The sequence below is a fragment of the Anser anser genome, assembly GCF_964211835.1.
Source record: "Anser anser genome assembly, chromosome: 2".
Classification (NCBI taxonomy): Eukaryota; Metazoa; Chordata; class Aves; order Anseriformes; family Anatidae; genus Anser; species Anser anser.
In genome coordinates this window covers 9,846,997-9,864,565 of record NC_139721.1, presented here as the reverse complement: position 1 = coordinate 9,864,565, position 17,569 = coordinate 9,846,997, and the positions used below count along the sequence as shown (strand labels likewise).

Sequence of the window (17,569 nt, the reverse complement as noted above, 5' to 3'; positions counted from 1 at the left end):
TCTACAAAAGTTTACACCAGTATACACGGAGAGGGAAGTTATCTCCCCACCATTGGTATGGAAAGAGCCAAACCAGCAGCCTGATCTGGAAAGTCATTTCTGATGGCTGCGCAAGCTACCACAGGCAGCAGTCATGATGCAGGTTCTTCAGCAACATCCACCGGGACCTGTACGGAACGGACAGTGTTCCTCCCCCAGGCCTCCTCAAACCCTCTGCAGTATTTCTGGGGACAAGGAATCAACTCAGTGCAGAGAGCAGGAACCCTGCCCCATTCTAGGTTTAAATCAGTGTCCTAGACTCTAGTGGTAACTGGTAATGAAACAGCAGAGTTTTCACTATATAAAATTTATAAATTTATTTTTTGTAAAAATCCAAAGAGCACGAAGACATCTCACTCAAAATACTGGTAAATCAAACCACACTTAGAAAAATGAAAGCTGATTTTATTATCTTATCCACAGCCAATCATTTGACATGAACATGCATACGTAATTTTGCTACGCACACACCACAGTTTAACGTTAGTTATTAAAGGTTAAACATACAACATACATCCTTACAAAAATGAGTCAAAATGCAAACGTAACTTTTAAACAAAACAGTTTTTACTCATTTAAAAAAACTTTTGTGTTGGGTACCATTTTGTACAAACACAGTTAATTTAAACAAATTTGCTTTTAGTTTCCTCATGGTTGCACATGAAAATAAGCTGCAATAGAAAATGAAGTCATCAAGGGATTTTTAAATAGCAGAAGTAGGCAGTCTTGCCATGCAGAAGAAGCAATATTAAATATTAGTTTTTCAAAAAAAGAAAAAACCACAAGTTTAAAAATATTTAGTTCAAGTCACAAATCTTTCCCCCGTACAGAGAAATCCAAATGCAACGCATAATTAGCTGCCACTTAGGATGGCTGTTCTGAAAAGTAGAAATACTTTCCAGAATTCATAATTTCATTGATTTGGCACAGAAAAGAAGTCTGAGCTTACTTAAGAACAAGAAAGTGATAAAAAAGGGTAAACAGGAAGAGAGAAGAAAAAAAAGCAAGAATGAACGAGATAGTAGTTGCAATCACTAAAAAAAAATCTGTGCATCTCAGTCATTGCAGAATACTGTCTGTCTACAGCAGGTGCGAATTCCAGGTATTTGTTATTGCAACATGGATTTAATTTGCTTGGAGGTAGTCTCATCATTCAAATGCTTTGTTGTGTACCTAAACACAGAAATAAAAGCCAAGTTTAGAAGAGCAGAGATGCTGGTTTGTTTTGGTACAGATAGCTTGAGCCATATTTGAAGAAATTGTGTTTGTTAAGTCACAGCAAGCCCCTTGACCACTGATTACCCACTCCATGGTTAACCCAACCACCCAAATAGCATGTTCAGAAAAATCTGTTATCAAAACTATAGTTCAACAGCCTTGCACCAAGAGGAATTAAAGAATAAGCCTCAGGTAGATGTTGGCCAGTTTGCAGTGAACTCACATGAGCAGTTGTGGTAGCTGATTATGAACACTAGCACCAACTCTGAGCTCTCTGTCCACAGCAACATCTTCAAATAAGACATGACTGCAGAGATTTTTCTTCCAAACTTTCAATGACTAAACCATTTAAGGATTCCTTAATGACAATGGATTTAACCACTTTTTAGCCCAGTTTCCTGTTTAGCTAAGTAACTGTGCTCCTAAACCCAAAGGGTAAAATATGCATGTGTTTTTACTCCCCTTTCCCCTCAAAACTCTCTAAGACATTAGAACAGTTTTCATCACTACAAAAAACTTGATTAGCTCTTATTTTAAACTACTGTGTATCCTCAGTGTTGTGATCTGTCCATGATCTATTTCCCTGATCTTCTTTTTAGACCAACTTAAAAGTTAAAGTGCTATTCTGTAATTCAAATATTTAACATGTTAAATTAGCACTTCGTTGTGATCCACAACTGCAGTGATTTTTTATTTGTTCAGTAGAAGAACATACAATGACTTAGAGAATTATTATCAATACAGATTTCTGCACATTTTGGGAATTTATACTTTCTACAGAGGCCTAAGGCTTTCTATTGCACTTGGTATCTTGTCCATGTGAAGAAGAGGTCACGGAATATCCTGATTTGGAAAGGACCAGAAGTCCAACCCCTGGCTCCACACAGGGCCACTCAAAAATCAGACCATGTGTCTGAGAGCATTGCCCAAACACTTCTTGAACTGCAGCAGGCTCGGTGCTGTGACCACATCCCTGGGGAGCCTGTCCCAGTGCCCGACCACCTCTGGGTGCAGAACCTTCCCCTAACCCCCAGCCTGACCCTCCCCTGTCCCAGCTCCATGCTGTTCCCTCGGGTCCTGTCGCTGTCCCCAGAGAGCAGAGCTCAGCGCCTGCCCCTCCGCTCCCCTCGTGAGGGAGCTGCAGGCCGCCATGAGGCCTCCCCTCGACCTGCTCTGCTCTGGGCTGAGCAAACCAAGGGACCTCAGCCGATCCTCATACTTCTTCCCTTCTAGACCCTTCACCATCTTTGTTGCCCTCCTTTGGGCACTCTCTTATTCTATGGCATCACAAACTGCACACAGTGCTCAAGGTGAGGCCACACAGCACAAAGCAGAGCAGGACAATCCCTCCCTTCGCCCGGCTGGCAGTGCCGGGCCTGAGGCACTCCACAGTAGGGTTGGCCCTCCTGGCTGCCAGGGCACACTGCTGGCTGATGTTCAGCTTTGCTGTCGACCAAAACCCCCAGATTCCTTTTTGTGGGGCTGCTCTCCAGCATCTCATCTCCCAGCCTGTACAAATAGCCAGGGTTGCCCCTTCCCAGGTGCAGAATCCAGCACTTGCTCTTGGTGAACTTCATACTGTTGGTGATTGCCCAGCACTCCAAACTTATCTAGATCGCTGCAAGGCCTCACCACCCTCGATGGAGTAGACAGCTCCACCCAATTTGGTATCATCCATGAACTTGCTCAAAAAGCTTTCAAGTCCTACATCCAAATGGCTTATGAAAACATCAAAGAGGACTGGTCCCAAAATGGAGCCATGGGGAACCCCATTAGTGACAGGTTGTCATCCCGATGTAACCCCATTTACAAGAACCCTTTGGGCCCAACCCGTCAGCCAATTGTTTACCCATCTTACTATGCTTTTATCTAACTGTATTCTCGTCTTTTTGTCCAGAAGGATACTGTGGGAGACGGTATTGAAAGCCAAACTGAAATCCAGAAAGATTATGTCAACTGGCTTCCTCTGGTTAACTAGCTGAGCGATCTTGTCATAAAATGAAAACAAGTTTGTCAGACATGATCTTCCCCTTGTGAACTCATGTTGGCTCTGACCAATGACTGCGCCATCCTTTAGGTGTTTTTTGATAACTCCCAGACTAATTTTCTCCATAATTTTACCAGGCACTGAAATGAGACTGACAGGCCTGTAATTGCTGGGATCCTTCTTGTCCTTCTTGAAAATTAGGACCACATTTGCCAGCGTCCAGTCAACTGGGACCTCTCCGGATTCCCAAGACCATTGAAAAATAATTGAGAGATCCTCTGATGACAGCAGCCAGCTCTCTAAGTACCCAGGGATGAATTCCATCAGGCCCCATGCACTTGTATGCATCCAGGTGGAGCAGCAAATCCCACACAAGTGTGGGGTTGACTGAGAGTTTACAGTTCCTTCAGTCACGATCTTCCAGTTCAGGGCAGCTGGGGTCCCAGAGCCCATCACTTTATGTTGAAGAGACGTGAAAAATGCATTGAACATCTCTGCTTTGTCCACATCCCTGTTTATTAGGTGACTGTCCTCATCAGGTATCAGACCAGTGTTTGCTCTGGTCCTCATTTTCCTGTTAACATACTTAAAAAAGCCTTTTTTATTGTCCCCCACACTTCTGGTCAGCTGCAACTCTGAGTCTTGGCTGCACAAATTCTCTTCCTACAAGGCAAGCAGCATCGATGTAGTCCTCCCATGTCACTTGACCTTGCTTCCAGAGACCATACACTTTCTGCCTAAGCTCCAGAAGAAGATCCCTGCTGAGCCAGGCAGGCCTTCTGCCCCTCCTGCTTGACTTCCGACATTTTGGAATTGCCTGTTCCTGCACTCCTAGGAGGTGGTACTTAAAAACCAGTCAGCATCAACAGACCCCTATGTCTTTAAAAGCAGTTTCCCAGGGGACCTCACTAACTAGCCTGAATTCTGCTCTCCTCCATCCAGGGGTGAAGTCTTATTGGCAGTTTTCCTTCTATCACTGAAGATTTTACACTCAACTACTTCATGGTCACTATGGCCACGGTGGCCACCTCTGGCCACTTCACCCACAAGACCCTCCCTGTTCACAAGCAACAGGTCTAGGAGAGCACCTTTCCTAGTCAGCTCTCTTAGTACCCGTATCAAGAAGTTATCACCAAGGTGCTTCAGGAATCTCCTGGAGCTGTTTGTCTCAGCTGTGTGATATTCCTAGTTGACATCTAGGAGGTTGAAGTCCCCCATAAGGACAAGGGCAGCTGATCTAGAAGTCTCTCAGTTTCTTAAAGAATAATTCATCAGTGTCATTGTTCTGGCCAGGTGGTCTATAGTAGACTCCCACAAGAAGTCTACCCACAACAAGTTGAACACAATTAAAATACGTCTATGAAATTAATTCTGAACAGCTGATCTCCCTCCAAAATCCTTATCACTTTCCATTTACTTTTATGACATATTCTTTATCTCTTGAGAAAAAAAGAAAACTTCCAACACTCTTCCAGAATCAAAGACTCAGATTGACTTAATTTCTCGTGACATCTTGAGCCTGCTTCCACCTTGCATGCACATCACAACTCACCTCTGCATCTCTTCCTGATAACTCCAAATGTGATTTAAAAAAAATAATCTTACCCAAATGAGTCAAAGACATGAAAAACAATATCATTAAAATATTTATGTATGAAATGTGTTAGTGTGGTGAAATGTCAGCGTGACAGAATTCACACTACTAAACACAAAATACACAATGGAGTGAAGACCTGGACTACACTTTGTGTACTTCACCAATCTGACAATAAGTTTTAATATAGCACTTTCTCTCTAGAAACCTCTGTTTATACTGATCACAAGAGATTCAGAGATAAGTAACAACACAAGTACGGAAACAAGTCTCAAACCAACCCCAGATTTTTTCTTTAGCTAATAATCTGAAACAAATTTCAAAGTGAAACCATCTATGCCACCATATCATTTCACTTCTTACCACATCTTAACACAAAGAAAAGGGAAAACGAAATTAAAGGAGTTTCACTACTGATAAGAAAAAGCAGAACTACCCACTACAAAACTAAGAGAAAGACAAATTTAAAATTCACTTCATTTCAAATGAAGTGAATGCATGAATAACCATACCCGGTTTTGGTTAACTGTTAGCAATGAAATACAGTATTTTTTTCAAGTAAGGACAAGAATGAAGCCTTCATCTGCCCATCATGGTTCAGCATTTCTTGCCAAACCTCTGATGCTGGACACTAGCATGAAGAACAGGTTACTGACTAGAGATACAGCGTTATGACCCAATTTGCAGTTTTGAGGGTTCTATACAGAATTACTCATTCTTCATCTCTCCAATTTATGTGGTGATTTGTATATTCTACAGCAAAGGCACTGACTCTCTTGCTTCTTTACTGTGAGGGTGACAGAGCACTGGAACGGGTCGCCCAGGGAGGTTGTGGAGTCTCTTTCTGTGGAGATATTCAAAACCTGCCTGGATGCCATCCTGCTCAATGTGCTCTAGGTGATCCTGCTCAGCAGGGGCGTTGGACTAGATGATCTTCAGAGGTCCCTATCAACCTTGGCAATTCTGTGATTCTGTGAAGTACCTCCCTATAAATACGTTGTGACAGAGGAACAAGTTCTTGCTATGTACCTAGAAATATCTACCTTATATGTCTGAAACTATCTGCAAAACAAAAACTTCATTAAATTACTCATACTCTACCAATACTACATAAAATCATTAAGACACTGTCAAATCACACACGGCTGAGGATATAGCTGATACAAACCAATCCAGCCATTTCTTTAGTAAGCTGGTAGAAGTCACAGTGCACATGCTGCAGCTGCTCATCTGCATGTTTGGTAGTTCAGCCAGTAGATGTGATCAGTTAGTTTCTAGTATGTATTGTATTTTATACTTGAAGGTAGTAACACTGATGACAAAATCCACTCTGTCACGTCTACCTCTATAGTCGTTCTTACACTGGATGCAGTAGAAGTATGCAGAAAGCTATCTTAGAATAAACAAATACAAATATGCAACCTAGCTTTTAAAACCCTGTTTCTTCAAATGTCCATGCCTCCAGACACATTGGAAAAGAAGTCTGCAATAACCACATTCATTTTTTACATGTAACACTGAATGAACACCTCATAGCTGAAGGAAAGACCCTAAACAACTTCTGAAAATCCACAGAAAAATATTTCAAATAAAAGAAAAGAGTACCTGAGAGCATTTAGAAGACCTTCTACACTGTTAGGAGGCTGGTCTTTAAGAACTTTGATGCATCCTTTCATCTAGAAGTTAAAAAAATTAAACATTTTTTTCCATATGAAGACCTTATAAATTTACAAAAGTATTTTACACCGTCAGTTAAAAAAAAGAAAAACAACACTTATTTAAAAATTGCAGCAGTGTAGAGACACTTTCTTGATATTGGAAAAGAATTAAGCTTTCAGTATTACGTTTTCCTACAACAGGATGGCTCAGCTAATTTCAAATCTGCTTATCTTTAGACAACACAACTTTGACATTGAGCTCTGCTGTATCAATATTAAGGAACCGTAAACAATCTTTGCTTACAATAGGATCCATTGAGAACTCCACTCAGTCAGTGAAATAATGACAAAATCTGTAGCTAACGCAATCATAAAATAGTTTGTTTGAAACAACCACTAAGCAGCACATGTTAACAGCACGCATTCCACAGACTCTTACTATAAAACAAAAGCAGGAAGTTTGACCTGAAGGCTAGGGGACAACTAAGTTAGCATTTTACGAGACAGTGAGGAACAAACCAGATACTACTGTTATTTTCAGCCATTCTGATTTGTACCTTTCAACACGACTGTTCAGAGTATTTCAAGACACTATCTGAACTCCATTGGATTTTTCATGACTTGACAATAACCATCATGTATCTGAAGGCCTGTTTTATATTTCTCACTACTTACGTATATGTTTTGCTGACAGTTAACACTATGCTTTTACTATCAATCCGAAAGGTACATCTGCCCATTTATCCCTGTCCATGGCAGGGGGGTTGGAATTGGATGATCTTTACGGTCCCTTCCAACCCAAAACCATTCTGTGATTCTGTGATCTGCTACTAAAACATGGAGAGAAGAAAGGGAGCCTACAGCAGCTTAAATACTCAAAAGATTATTCAGTAACAATAAACTTACATCAATTTTTGAAGTTTTGGCAAAAGCGCCCACCGGATGCACGTGGTCATAGAGTATGATGACACCCACCATTACCCTCAGACAGAATGATACTGTTTCCTCATTTGTAAACCTGCTTCTATATTCACTGCAATTGAAAAACAGCATTATCTATCAAACAAGACAAAAGATAGCTACTAGTAGTGACCTAAAAAAGATTAAAGAGAAATCCTGCCATAAATTCTCAGAGAAAAATAGAGTTGTGAGTCCTCCTTTTTCCTTTCGACAATCTGACTACAAAAGTCAGACCACTGGTTGAAAAGCGTTAACTGGAAGTTAAAGATTCTCAAACTTAAAATAGTGCCTTGCTGCTACAATATTCCACACTTTTTTTTTTCCAGAAAAAAAAAAGATTAAAAGAGAACACACTCACTTTGTTTTGAGTGCATCCTATCCTTTTCCCCTCCACCCCTTAATATACAAGCAATACAAAATTCTGACTGAGAAGGGGAGGGTGGGGGGAATGGAAGCCTAATGAACAATGGTTAAAAAATTCCTTGAATGGGACAGATCATTCTTAGAGAGGGTAATAATGTAAGTGTTCGGAGCTCATAATAGGCTTCATAACAAAACGTACTATGGTATTTGGTCTGAAAAACTTAAGTAAGACATCGTACTTCTTGTCTGAGCAGATTTACCAATGGGAAATTTAGATCCCAGAAGAAACACAAAGCTTAGTCTGACTTTTTGTTCATACTCCCAGAGCCTCTCAAATTTATAGTAGACAATAGACTGCCTTCATGCTTAAAACTGTCTCATAAATTCCCCAGAAAGGGACACTAATTTTGTTAGTCGCTAGCCAAGCCAACTTGCAAGAAGATACCATCCAAAGCATTGCCCACAACCTCTCTTCCACAAGGCCCTAGGCAATCATGCTCAAATAGTGTATTTTCCTGAATTATATATGAGAAAGCCTTTTACAAAAAATAACAAGAGGTTGTCTAGCTTTCAAAGCCGATCTGTTTTTAAATATTAATGTTCTGAAAAGTAGACCACGTGATTTGCATGGCCAGCAAAATGAAACAAGTTAGTTGTTACCCTTGACATGAAACTAAGTTGGTAAAAAGAAAACAATTCTTAATTATCCAAATTATTTTTTTTTCTTATGCATCACACGTCATGTCTTAAAAAAATAGACGTAATTCATACACAATACAAGCACTGATTGTACTCACGGGGTTTCCAGCATGACCCTGCACACACTGGCCATGGTGCTTAAACAATCCGTAGTATTCTCTATTGGTAAATTTTTATTCTGCAGAGAAAGATAAACAGTTTCGAATTCAATTACTGTGAAATATTATACTACAAAACCTAAATCAAATCAGTGATCTGCTGATACAGAAGCAGAGGAATTAAAAACATGAATTACAGCTATGGTAAATTAGGTAGTGTTGCATTTTTGTTTATTTTTCAACATGAATTTAGAAATTAGCAACCTATAGACCATAGTCCACACTACTGAAGCCTACCACATAGGTTTTGCATGCTTGTAGAACTCTATCACACACTATTGACTTCTGGGGAGTTTAAACGAAAATCTAAAAAGTTCTGTAAGGACAGAAATTTCTGTAGCAAAATATGTGCATCTGCTGGAACAGTAAGACTTAAGATTGTTTCAGATGAACATTTCAGTCAAAGAAATGTAAAATGAGACGCATTTTTTCAAGGCATTTCAGGTGTAAAGAAGAATAAACAAAAGTTATTAAAATACTAATACCTTTTCGTATTAGCATTCTGAATACTATTAGTTGCACAGTAATAGTAAATTATATCTTTTTTAAAAAATTACAAATGGTGTGTATTCTTCCCATTTAGGAAGAAATTCATCATATAATTATCAGAAGCCAATCACAATACTTGTAGTGACAGGATTCTATCACTGATATTTAGATAAGGAGAAATGAGGATGGATTACAATCTTGGAATGCCCTGAAAGGATATCTGAGAGGAGTTCAGACTCCTCTCCCCTTCCCCAGTAACGGAAGCATACTTGACTTTATATAGTCAAGCACAAAAGTGTTTTGGGAAAGAGAAAAAGAAGCTATATTGCAATTCCCTTCCCTATTTCAAGCACACACACACAAAAAATCAAGCTGTTCTCCTCTAAATTTTACAGTTTCTGATCCAAGACACCACTAAAACGTAGGCAACTTACTTACCTCCCTCACCTTCTTCCTAGAGAAAAGTTTTCACTAGGAGTGTTGTAATGTTATTTAAAAAAACAAAAAACAAACAAACAAAAACATCCTCAAGGACCTAATTCCTACAGTATCTGAGAAAGACAGTGCATATTTCCTGAGGACCCAAAAAGCAAGTTTCATTTCTGGATGACAGATTAAGCCTGGTAGAAGTTTTGTGTTTCTAAAACAATGTCTGGCCCTGCATGGTTTTGAAGTACACTGTCCAACTCATAAATTTATATTCTTACCTCTGACACAAATTTTGTTGTAGCATCACTTAAGGTTTTCAACATTGGTGTTGCTTCAGCGTAAAATAAAGACATTCTGTTTGCCAACTCATTATTTACTTCATTTTCTCCTTCTGCCTATAAAACAGAAGGAAAGAAGAATTTAGTTGTTCTTTACATGGAAAAAAAAAAGTTGATAATATAAGGTTAAATCTCATCTCATCTAAGGGTTACCTACTGGGACATTGTTAATCCTCATACGGCTCAGAGTTCTTCTATAGTAGCTGAAGTCGTTCTGTATAGCAGGATTTGTCATCTACATAGATATGGAAGAAAAAAAGTTGTGACAAATACCTCAAGAAAAATATAAAGATAAGTTTTCATAAAACTTAATACTGAGATCAAGAAGACATTCAGCCTTCTGAAGTAAAGTCCTGTGATGTTGTGAGTGGAGATGCATAGAAACACCTTTATTGCTAAATTCTAAGAATTCTCACAACAAGACGTAATGAGAACAAGAAAAGCAGTTGGTCTTCTAATAGGAGTTTGAGATTAGTAGGTTGAAAAAAGTTTTAGAAATGTGACTTCAATTAGACCAGTACATTAGTATCATCTCAGCTTGGATCTTTGCACATTAGCAATAAAATAGCCAGACAATGGATGTGCATACAGAAGAAGCAGCAGCAGCATTATCCCAAAAGATATGACAAATTCAGCTGAAGAAACGTGATTAGTATGTACCAAAACATAACAAGTGCCTAAAGCTAATATATTTCTTCTGCATTCCACTGTAATCTAACTGTAAGTTGTGTGAACTAGCCATGCATAGTAGGTGTTTGAGCATCTAATACATGATCTATTCTAAAACAGCACACAACCCAAACTGCTTCAGTAAGCAGACTATTTTCTTCTTCTGAACCTTTGCACTTACAAAACTATGCCAAGTTCTTACCTTAAGCTCATCAAACCGGAGTGTGAAGTGAAGAATTTCTGCAAACTGCTTAGCAAGAGCCTGCTCTCGCTCCAGGTGTTGTGTTGGTGAATATGGAGTGCTTGTCAGGGCTCCCAACAGACCTCGCAATCCCGCCTCTTAAATCAGAGAAGAATGTTTTACAATATACATCTGCACCTGCAACTTGTATCTGTATTCACTGGAATTCTGCACACTAGATTTAAAACACCCATCTGCCAAGACACATGGCAATTAATAATAAGCAGGGTTGATGAATTGTTTCTATGTGCCACTGTTATATTTACTTATAAACAGCTATAAAGACTATGATTTAATCAATGAAAACTTTCTTTTTAAAGTTTTGTCCGAGCTTTGTCTGCAACGTGCAAAATACATTTCAGTAGTCTGCGTTAGCAGACTGCAGACTCTTCAAGAAGATAACATGAAATTCAAGGTACATACCTACCAGCAGAAGCTACATTTAGTTTGTTTTTAAGATAAACTCATACTCCATGTCTTAGTCTACCAGCTGGTTAGTGCTCCTCAGAGTTAATAAAGGGACAAGGAAATAAGATGGCAAGTATACTCCCATTCTCTCCTCTCAGGCATCCACCAAAATAAGTTTGCTTTCACATGCAAAAGGTGGTACACAGATATAAAATCCAATCCAGTGCACGGAAGGAATCTATACAATAAGAGCTTTTATCTAGTAACAAGTGGTTGACCTAGATATGTTCCATGTCTCTATATGTCAAGTGTACTAAATGAAGACAAAAAGCAAGTTCAGCTTACCTAGTCTTTGAGAAAATTCATAGAATTTTTTTAGTTTGCCTACTAGTGGAACAACTGCGCCCCATGCCTTCTCTTGCAGCTTCTCATCATTGGGATGCTGTATTGCCTTAAATTAGAAAAAAAAAATGCTTAAATTAAAGATATCTGAGACTTGATTGAAAAATCTCTGCAAGGCGATTGTCTGAAGAACTACTTATTTAGAATTCTACCAAGAAGTTTTTGGTAAAGAGACAAGCATACGCTAACCCAAGACTGTTCCAAAAAGCTCTAAATATTTTTGTTGAAAATAAGTATCCAGGATAGTGGGGGAAAAAAACTAATCAAAAAAGCATAAAGAAATTGTTAAAAATAAAGCTACTCAGAGTATGAAAACTTAAACATATCTAGTTAATTAAAATCAACAACTTCATTGGGGCATCTGCAAATTAAACAGTTTAGTGAACAAAGCCTCTTCGTAATGATATTATCTATCACCAGTTTTTGAAATTGTGAAAAAGAAAAACCACAACATATTCACTGTGAAATTGAAGCTAAGTATTATAGTAGGAACATTTAGGTACAATCAGCAACGTGAAGACATGGTGTATGCCAGAGCTTTAAAGCATAAATGCATAGACCTTATCTTTAAGGCTTTTGTCTTGGAAGCTTACTGTAAATTCAACCTCCCCACATTTTTAAGACAGAAACTAGCAGTTTGAAAATTACTAAGAAAACGAATAGAAGTGCTCATAACTCTCCTGTTCAATCTTTACAGTCTAGTCTGTGATTCCGAAAGTCAACTTTTCAGTCAACTCTGGGCTACACGTTTCAACACGCTCCTCTCTGGTCCCTAAAAGCTTCCTCCGTGCCTTGTCTACCTCCTCTCAGGTAGATGCGTCTCTCTTCTTTCCACATGGGAGCTGCAGGCTTTGGTGCTGGGACATACATTCCTGCCAGATCCTACAGCCTCTCCTTGAACACGCTCCTTTCTTGAAGAACAAATAAACCAACTCCCCTTCTGAGGGTTGTGTGTGACACAATTACCCTTCCTAAACCTAACTTATGACTTCAACAGAGAGGGAAGAAAAACCTCACGTTACTTATGAAAGCTGAATGGCTATGATTATCAAATTTATGTGGAATTAGCAGGCTTTTGTCTGCTAGGATTTCTTTGAGTATGAAATAGCAAGTACCTCGTCATTTTAGGAGCATTAGTTACACTCCTTCCTAAAGGTAAAGGAAAAGCAGCGATATCCTGTACAGGAACTTTGCTCCCATTCCGAACACCTACTGTAGTAAATAAAAACCAATTAAAAGGCACTGAAAACGTCTCGTGTGCTAGGATTCCCACACAGACTTCTCCAATTAGCACACAAAAATATGTTGACATTATTCAATATTGTCTTGTAGTCATACCATAATCTTTCCAAATCAGCCGGTAACTCAAGAAGAGCTTATGTGGTAAAATAAAAAAAATTAACAGCAACAATCCCAGAATACATTTGAAGAAAATCTTTCACTATTACACATGTGCATTGATATTACTGAAACAAGTGACATCCGTTCTGCTGTTAAAAAGGAACATTCCAGAGAGGGAACTCAAGACAGCAATTTTAAGAGACAACATGCTCTGCCAAGACAGCTCCTGCAAGCAAAGTTAAATCCGGTGGTACTGTTAGGATCAACAAACAATCACAGGCTGTGCACAATCGTAACGCTCTGGCTCACCTCTCGTATTTCATGGCCAGCTCCTCTATATGACTGCAAGTCTTCCAGTATTCCTTCTGCATCCTTTAACACTACATTCACCTGATTATAAATTTCCTTTTCAGATTCTGTAGGTTGGGCATCTAAACAGTAGAACATATTACATATATATATATATTTAACAACATTATGGAATTCAAAACGTAAACCATCACCTACGGGACAAATTCTTCACGTATCAACTCAAAGAATTTTTGTTCTCTGAAGAGCTATTACAATGTATGAGGAACTACAAGAGGGTAATTGCATTTACTGTAGTAGTCTTTTACCCTAATTTAGCATCCCCAAAACCCACCTTGAATCTAATCTGACTAATTTACAATTAGGTTAGGAAAAGAAATCCTGGCAGGTTGCCTTTATGACTGTCACACCAAGATAACCAATCCTCACCTTGGGCAAATTCTCACCTGCACTACAAACTCAGTGGAAGGGACTTAGTTAAGTACTCAAAAGACACGCACTGCACATATACTAACCTTAGCAGGAGGCATTCAATTTCTACTGTTATCTGGAAACACTGCATCAGGTTATTTTCCTTCTCCCCTGTCTCCTCAGTTACTGGTTGGAAAGGAGCTGTATCTTTTAATTTTTAATATATTTCATTCATAAAGCATTCTCTATTGCACTAATTGCAAAATCAGACTTGAGAAAAAAAAAAGTTGTAATGTAAACTTGTTCTCCTTTTTTTTCTTCAGTCCTTTTCATTTAAGGATACACGTTGTCTCCCTTTTTTTCCCTGTAATTAACTAAAAATTTTCCAAAAGCATATTTGATCATTTCAGAAAGTTACACGTGTTTAAAGAAATGTAATCCAATAGGAAGTATGTTTTGAGAAAACCAAGGCTTTAACATTTTTACAAAATCTCTTGGTACAAATCTCTCAGACCTGGCTTACCTGACACAAGATCATTTTTTCTTTTAAATTTCTGATGGAAGTTATAAGGTTAGTTCCTCTTAGACTAATATAAAAAAAGTTAATTACTGTTAGTGCCACTCTTCACAAAAGAAATTCTCATCTGTTTAAACAGGAAAAATATGATATTAAATAAATAAATATTAGGGTACTTTAATCCAGGATTTCCAATGTTGGAAGTCAGGGTATTAACAATAAATCCTTTTTTTTTTTTTTTTTTAAACAGGGATAAACAAAAGCTATCTATGGACAATATATCCTCTTAATCTTGTGCTGTTTAAAGAGACTGGAAAATAACTTTTTTTTAATGGAAGTGCTTTTTCCATGATCCACATGCACAACTCCCACTAATGGTGATGGAAGTTAGGGACATTTAAATGAAAAAAATCACAATATTGCAGTGTTACACACTAGAAAAAGACATTATAAAGCAGAGTTTGTGTTGGGAGAAAACAAAAGTTTCACATGCATTGCTTGTCTGGATTTGGCTGTAATTTGTGCATAATACTTATTTTTATGGTTCATTGCAGAGAGAAAGAGAGGCATTACTAGTGAGTATGCTTATATAGACTCTGCAACAATTTTACTGTGCTATTTTGATAACCACCAAGAATTATCATGGATGAAATAGAACAGGTCACTCCTTTAAAGAAATAAAATGTCTAAGAGCACCACATCGATTAGGCATCGAGTAAAAGTGGCCAATGCTTTTCAGATCATCACAAAGGTCATTTATAATTTTGAAAGCTGCTGAAGACTGCTGTAAGAAATGAAGACAAAAAAAAATGAGGTAAAAGAGCAGACAGGTAAGCATCAGTCGACTGGCAGCAGTTCATGCACAGACATGAAATGCTATAGTGAAAAACAGACTCAAACGTGAAGCTCTGTAGCGTTCCAGATTGTGCTGTTAAATAATGCAGTCAAGACTTGCCACTTGGATTGTCTCACGCTGAGCACCCCTCCTGCCTATTTAATTTTTCATAGTACTTTTTCTTCACCCTCTCTTCTAAGGACCGTTTGTTTTCCAACACTGGGGTCGGGGGGTCCGCACAGCAGAAGGGCCCACGAGAACTCCTCCTCATTGCAAAACCCCCAGACAAGCAGAACAGATGTGGTACTGTGACCTTCCACGTTCAGAAACGATTTGTATCTGGAAGATGATTTTCATGTGGTCTTTACTGAAGGGCTGGCTACATATGTCAAGCCCTTCACCTTTGCAAGTCTGTCTGAACCAGCAAATTGCTGTATTTTAGTTCCCTAAAATGTTCCTGGAAAGCATAAGCCATTGTTTTAGGTTAACTTGTTGGGGTGTGGGGTTTTTTGTTGTTGTTTATTGTAACAAACTTCTAAATATACCCATTTTAAAGTCCAGTAGGCACCGGATTATTTCTTTTGGTATGTATTTTATTTTGGTGCACCTTCAACAGACAAACACGATAGCTTGTTTTGTCCCAGCTCCTATTCCATCTGCAATTCCTCCTTGCCTAGACATGCAATGAAGTGTTATGTTTTTATTTAGAAAATAGCTCAAATTTTAAAAAGTAAACCTAAAGGGATTGTGAAGTGAATGTAAAAGAATTTAGGATGGATTAAGATGCGTTTAAGTGAGACAATGTAGAAAAACTTCAAGCTGCTGTGCAGGCTGGCTCAGAGCAATTGACTTCTTTGCTCCCTGGCGTGCTGCATTCTGAGAAGCCAAAGATGGGAAGAGGGAAAGGTGAAGAGGGAAAGGTCTCTCTTTCCAAGCACAGCTGGAAGCTCACATAAACGGAGGTAGCATTCCCAGATATCAGTATGTATGTGAGAACTTCAGCTATAGGACTTTCATTTGGACTTGAACTTGTTTCCCTCACCGCGTAGGGCACGGAGCAGGAAAGCAAGCTGTACTTCTGGAATTCGTTTTGGCAACTGAGGAAGAGCAGCCAGCAATGACAGGTATCCAAACAGGAGGATGAGGAAGGCAATTTCAGGGATTCCCTCTTTCCTCTTAACATGACTAAGGTCCTGTTACAACTTTAGGACACGGCTTTGCTTTTCCCTTGCAACGCCGTCCACGAAAAGAACAAGAAGACGGGTCTGACAGTGCTGCCAATGGAGCCAGCCCCTGCTCATTCATGACAGCTTTCAGTTTTTAATCCAATAATAAAAAAAAGTAAAGACTGAGGTCCTCCAAGCAAAATGGGAGTTCTTTAAATGATTTTTAGATCTAATCAGAACATTCCTGCACTAAATGCAATATACATTGAGGGTTCAGAAAGCTCACGTGATAACAAAGACAAAAGAGTAGACTTGAAACAATATACAGATGCCGTTATGTGAACGAAAAGCTATGAAAGTATGACGTTGCATGCTGGAAACACACACGTTTAGTGACTATTTAAAAAAAATATCTAGCTATCCTAAAGACTAGAGAAGGGACAGGAATTTGGGGTTAAAAATTTATACTGCACAGCAAACGCTATTTCAGCTGGTATTTTTCCCAGGGAAGAACAAGTTATCTAAAACTGGCTGGGACAAAAGCCACCAGCAGGGGGGAGAAAAATCCCAGACTGCTGAAGATGAAATGATTTATGCATCTCTATCATCATTACTCCAGAGAATGTTATCTTTGTGGCTTCTCTGAAGCCTAGCCAAGTTCTTTGGAGGTAATGCAGAACACTTTCACTGCTGGCTTGAGATCGCTATCTGCGAGCAAAAGTACTCTGCGTTTTAGCTACTATTCAAATCAGGAAATTTGGAAAGGATTTGCACTGTGACAGCGGTGACACCAACATAAAAGTTGAGCTCTAAGTTTCCAGTGTTGCAGGTCGCTGTTTTACATTTGTAATACTACCTTCACAAAGCTGTGCACTTTGCTCTGCTAACGTCCAAGCGGCACTGCAGACACATTAGGAGAATATTTGAGACAATTATTCGTTTCAAATAACTGAGGTGAATGATCAAAGAAAATATGAGCTTAACCTGTGTTAAGGCAGGGTAAAGCCCATTGTATCATTTAATGAAATATTTTTTGCATGTATTTTAAGTCACAGAAATCACCGGAATCTAGGACCCAGGTAAATATCTGAAAGTCTTAGAAACCAGCCTAAAGCATTTCCAAATTCAGCATCCATATCCCTACAAAGCTTTATGGACGTTTGATTTTTGTCTCTTTGGTACTGTGTCAAGAAACACTTAACTAGCCTGTTCATACCTGGATTGAAAAACAAAATACCTAAACCTGTGTATTATTGGGCCAGGTGTAACATAGCATTGGCAAATTTAGTTTTAATACAGAGCTTACTTGCTCATCCCCATAAAAACATAAACTTAAGT

At 38.8% G+C, this 17,569-nt stretch overlaps 1 protein-coding gene across 10 annotated transcripts in view; it reads right to left on the bottom strand.

The window, feature by feature from the left end:
* Nucleotides 1-426: 426 nt before the first annotated feature.
* Nucleotides 427-17,569, bottom strand: part of CYRIB (CYFIP related Rac1 interactor B) — a 95,122-nt gene continuing 77,979 nt past the window's right edge. For all 10 annotated transcript variants that reach the window (XM_083822261.1, XM_083822266.1, XM_083822267.1 and 7 more), the window contains 9 exons: nucleotides 13,303-13,424; nucleotides 11,596-11,701; nucleotides 10,804-10,940; nucleotides 10,090-10,167; nucleotides 9,873-9,989; nucleotides 8,617-8,696; nucleotides 7,403-7,529; nucleotides 6,444-6,514; nucleotides 427-1,212 (listed from right to left, as the gene is read on the bottom strand). In XM_083822261.1, coding sequence (XP_083678387.1) covers nucleotides 1,149-1,212; nucleotides 6,444-6,514; nucleotides 7,403-7,529; nucleotides 8,617-8,696; nucleotides 9,873-9,989; nucleotides 10,090-10,167; nucleotides 10,804-10,940; nucleotides 11,596-11,701; nucleotides 13,303-13,424 — 902 coding nt within the window. In that variant the 3' untranslated portion in view covers nucleotides 427-1,148. The remainder of the gene's footprint in view (nucleotides 1,213-6,443; nucleotides 6,515-7,402; nucleotides 7,530-8,616; nucleotides 8,697-9,872; nucleotides 9,990-10,089; nucleotides 10,168-10,803; nucleotides 10,941-11,595; nucleotides 11,702-13,302; nucleotides 13,425-17,569) is intronic.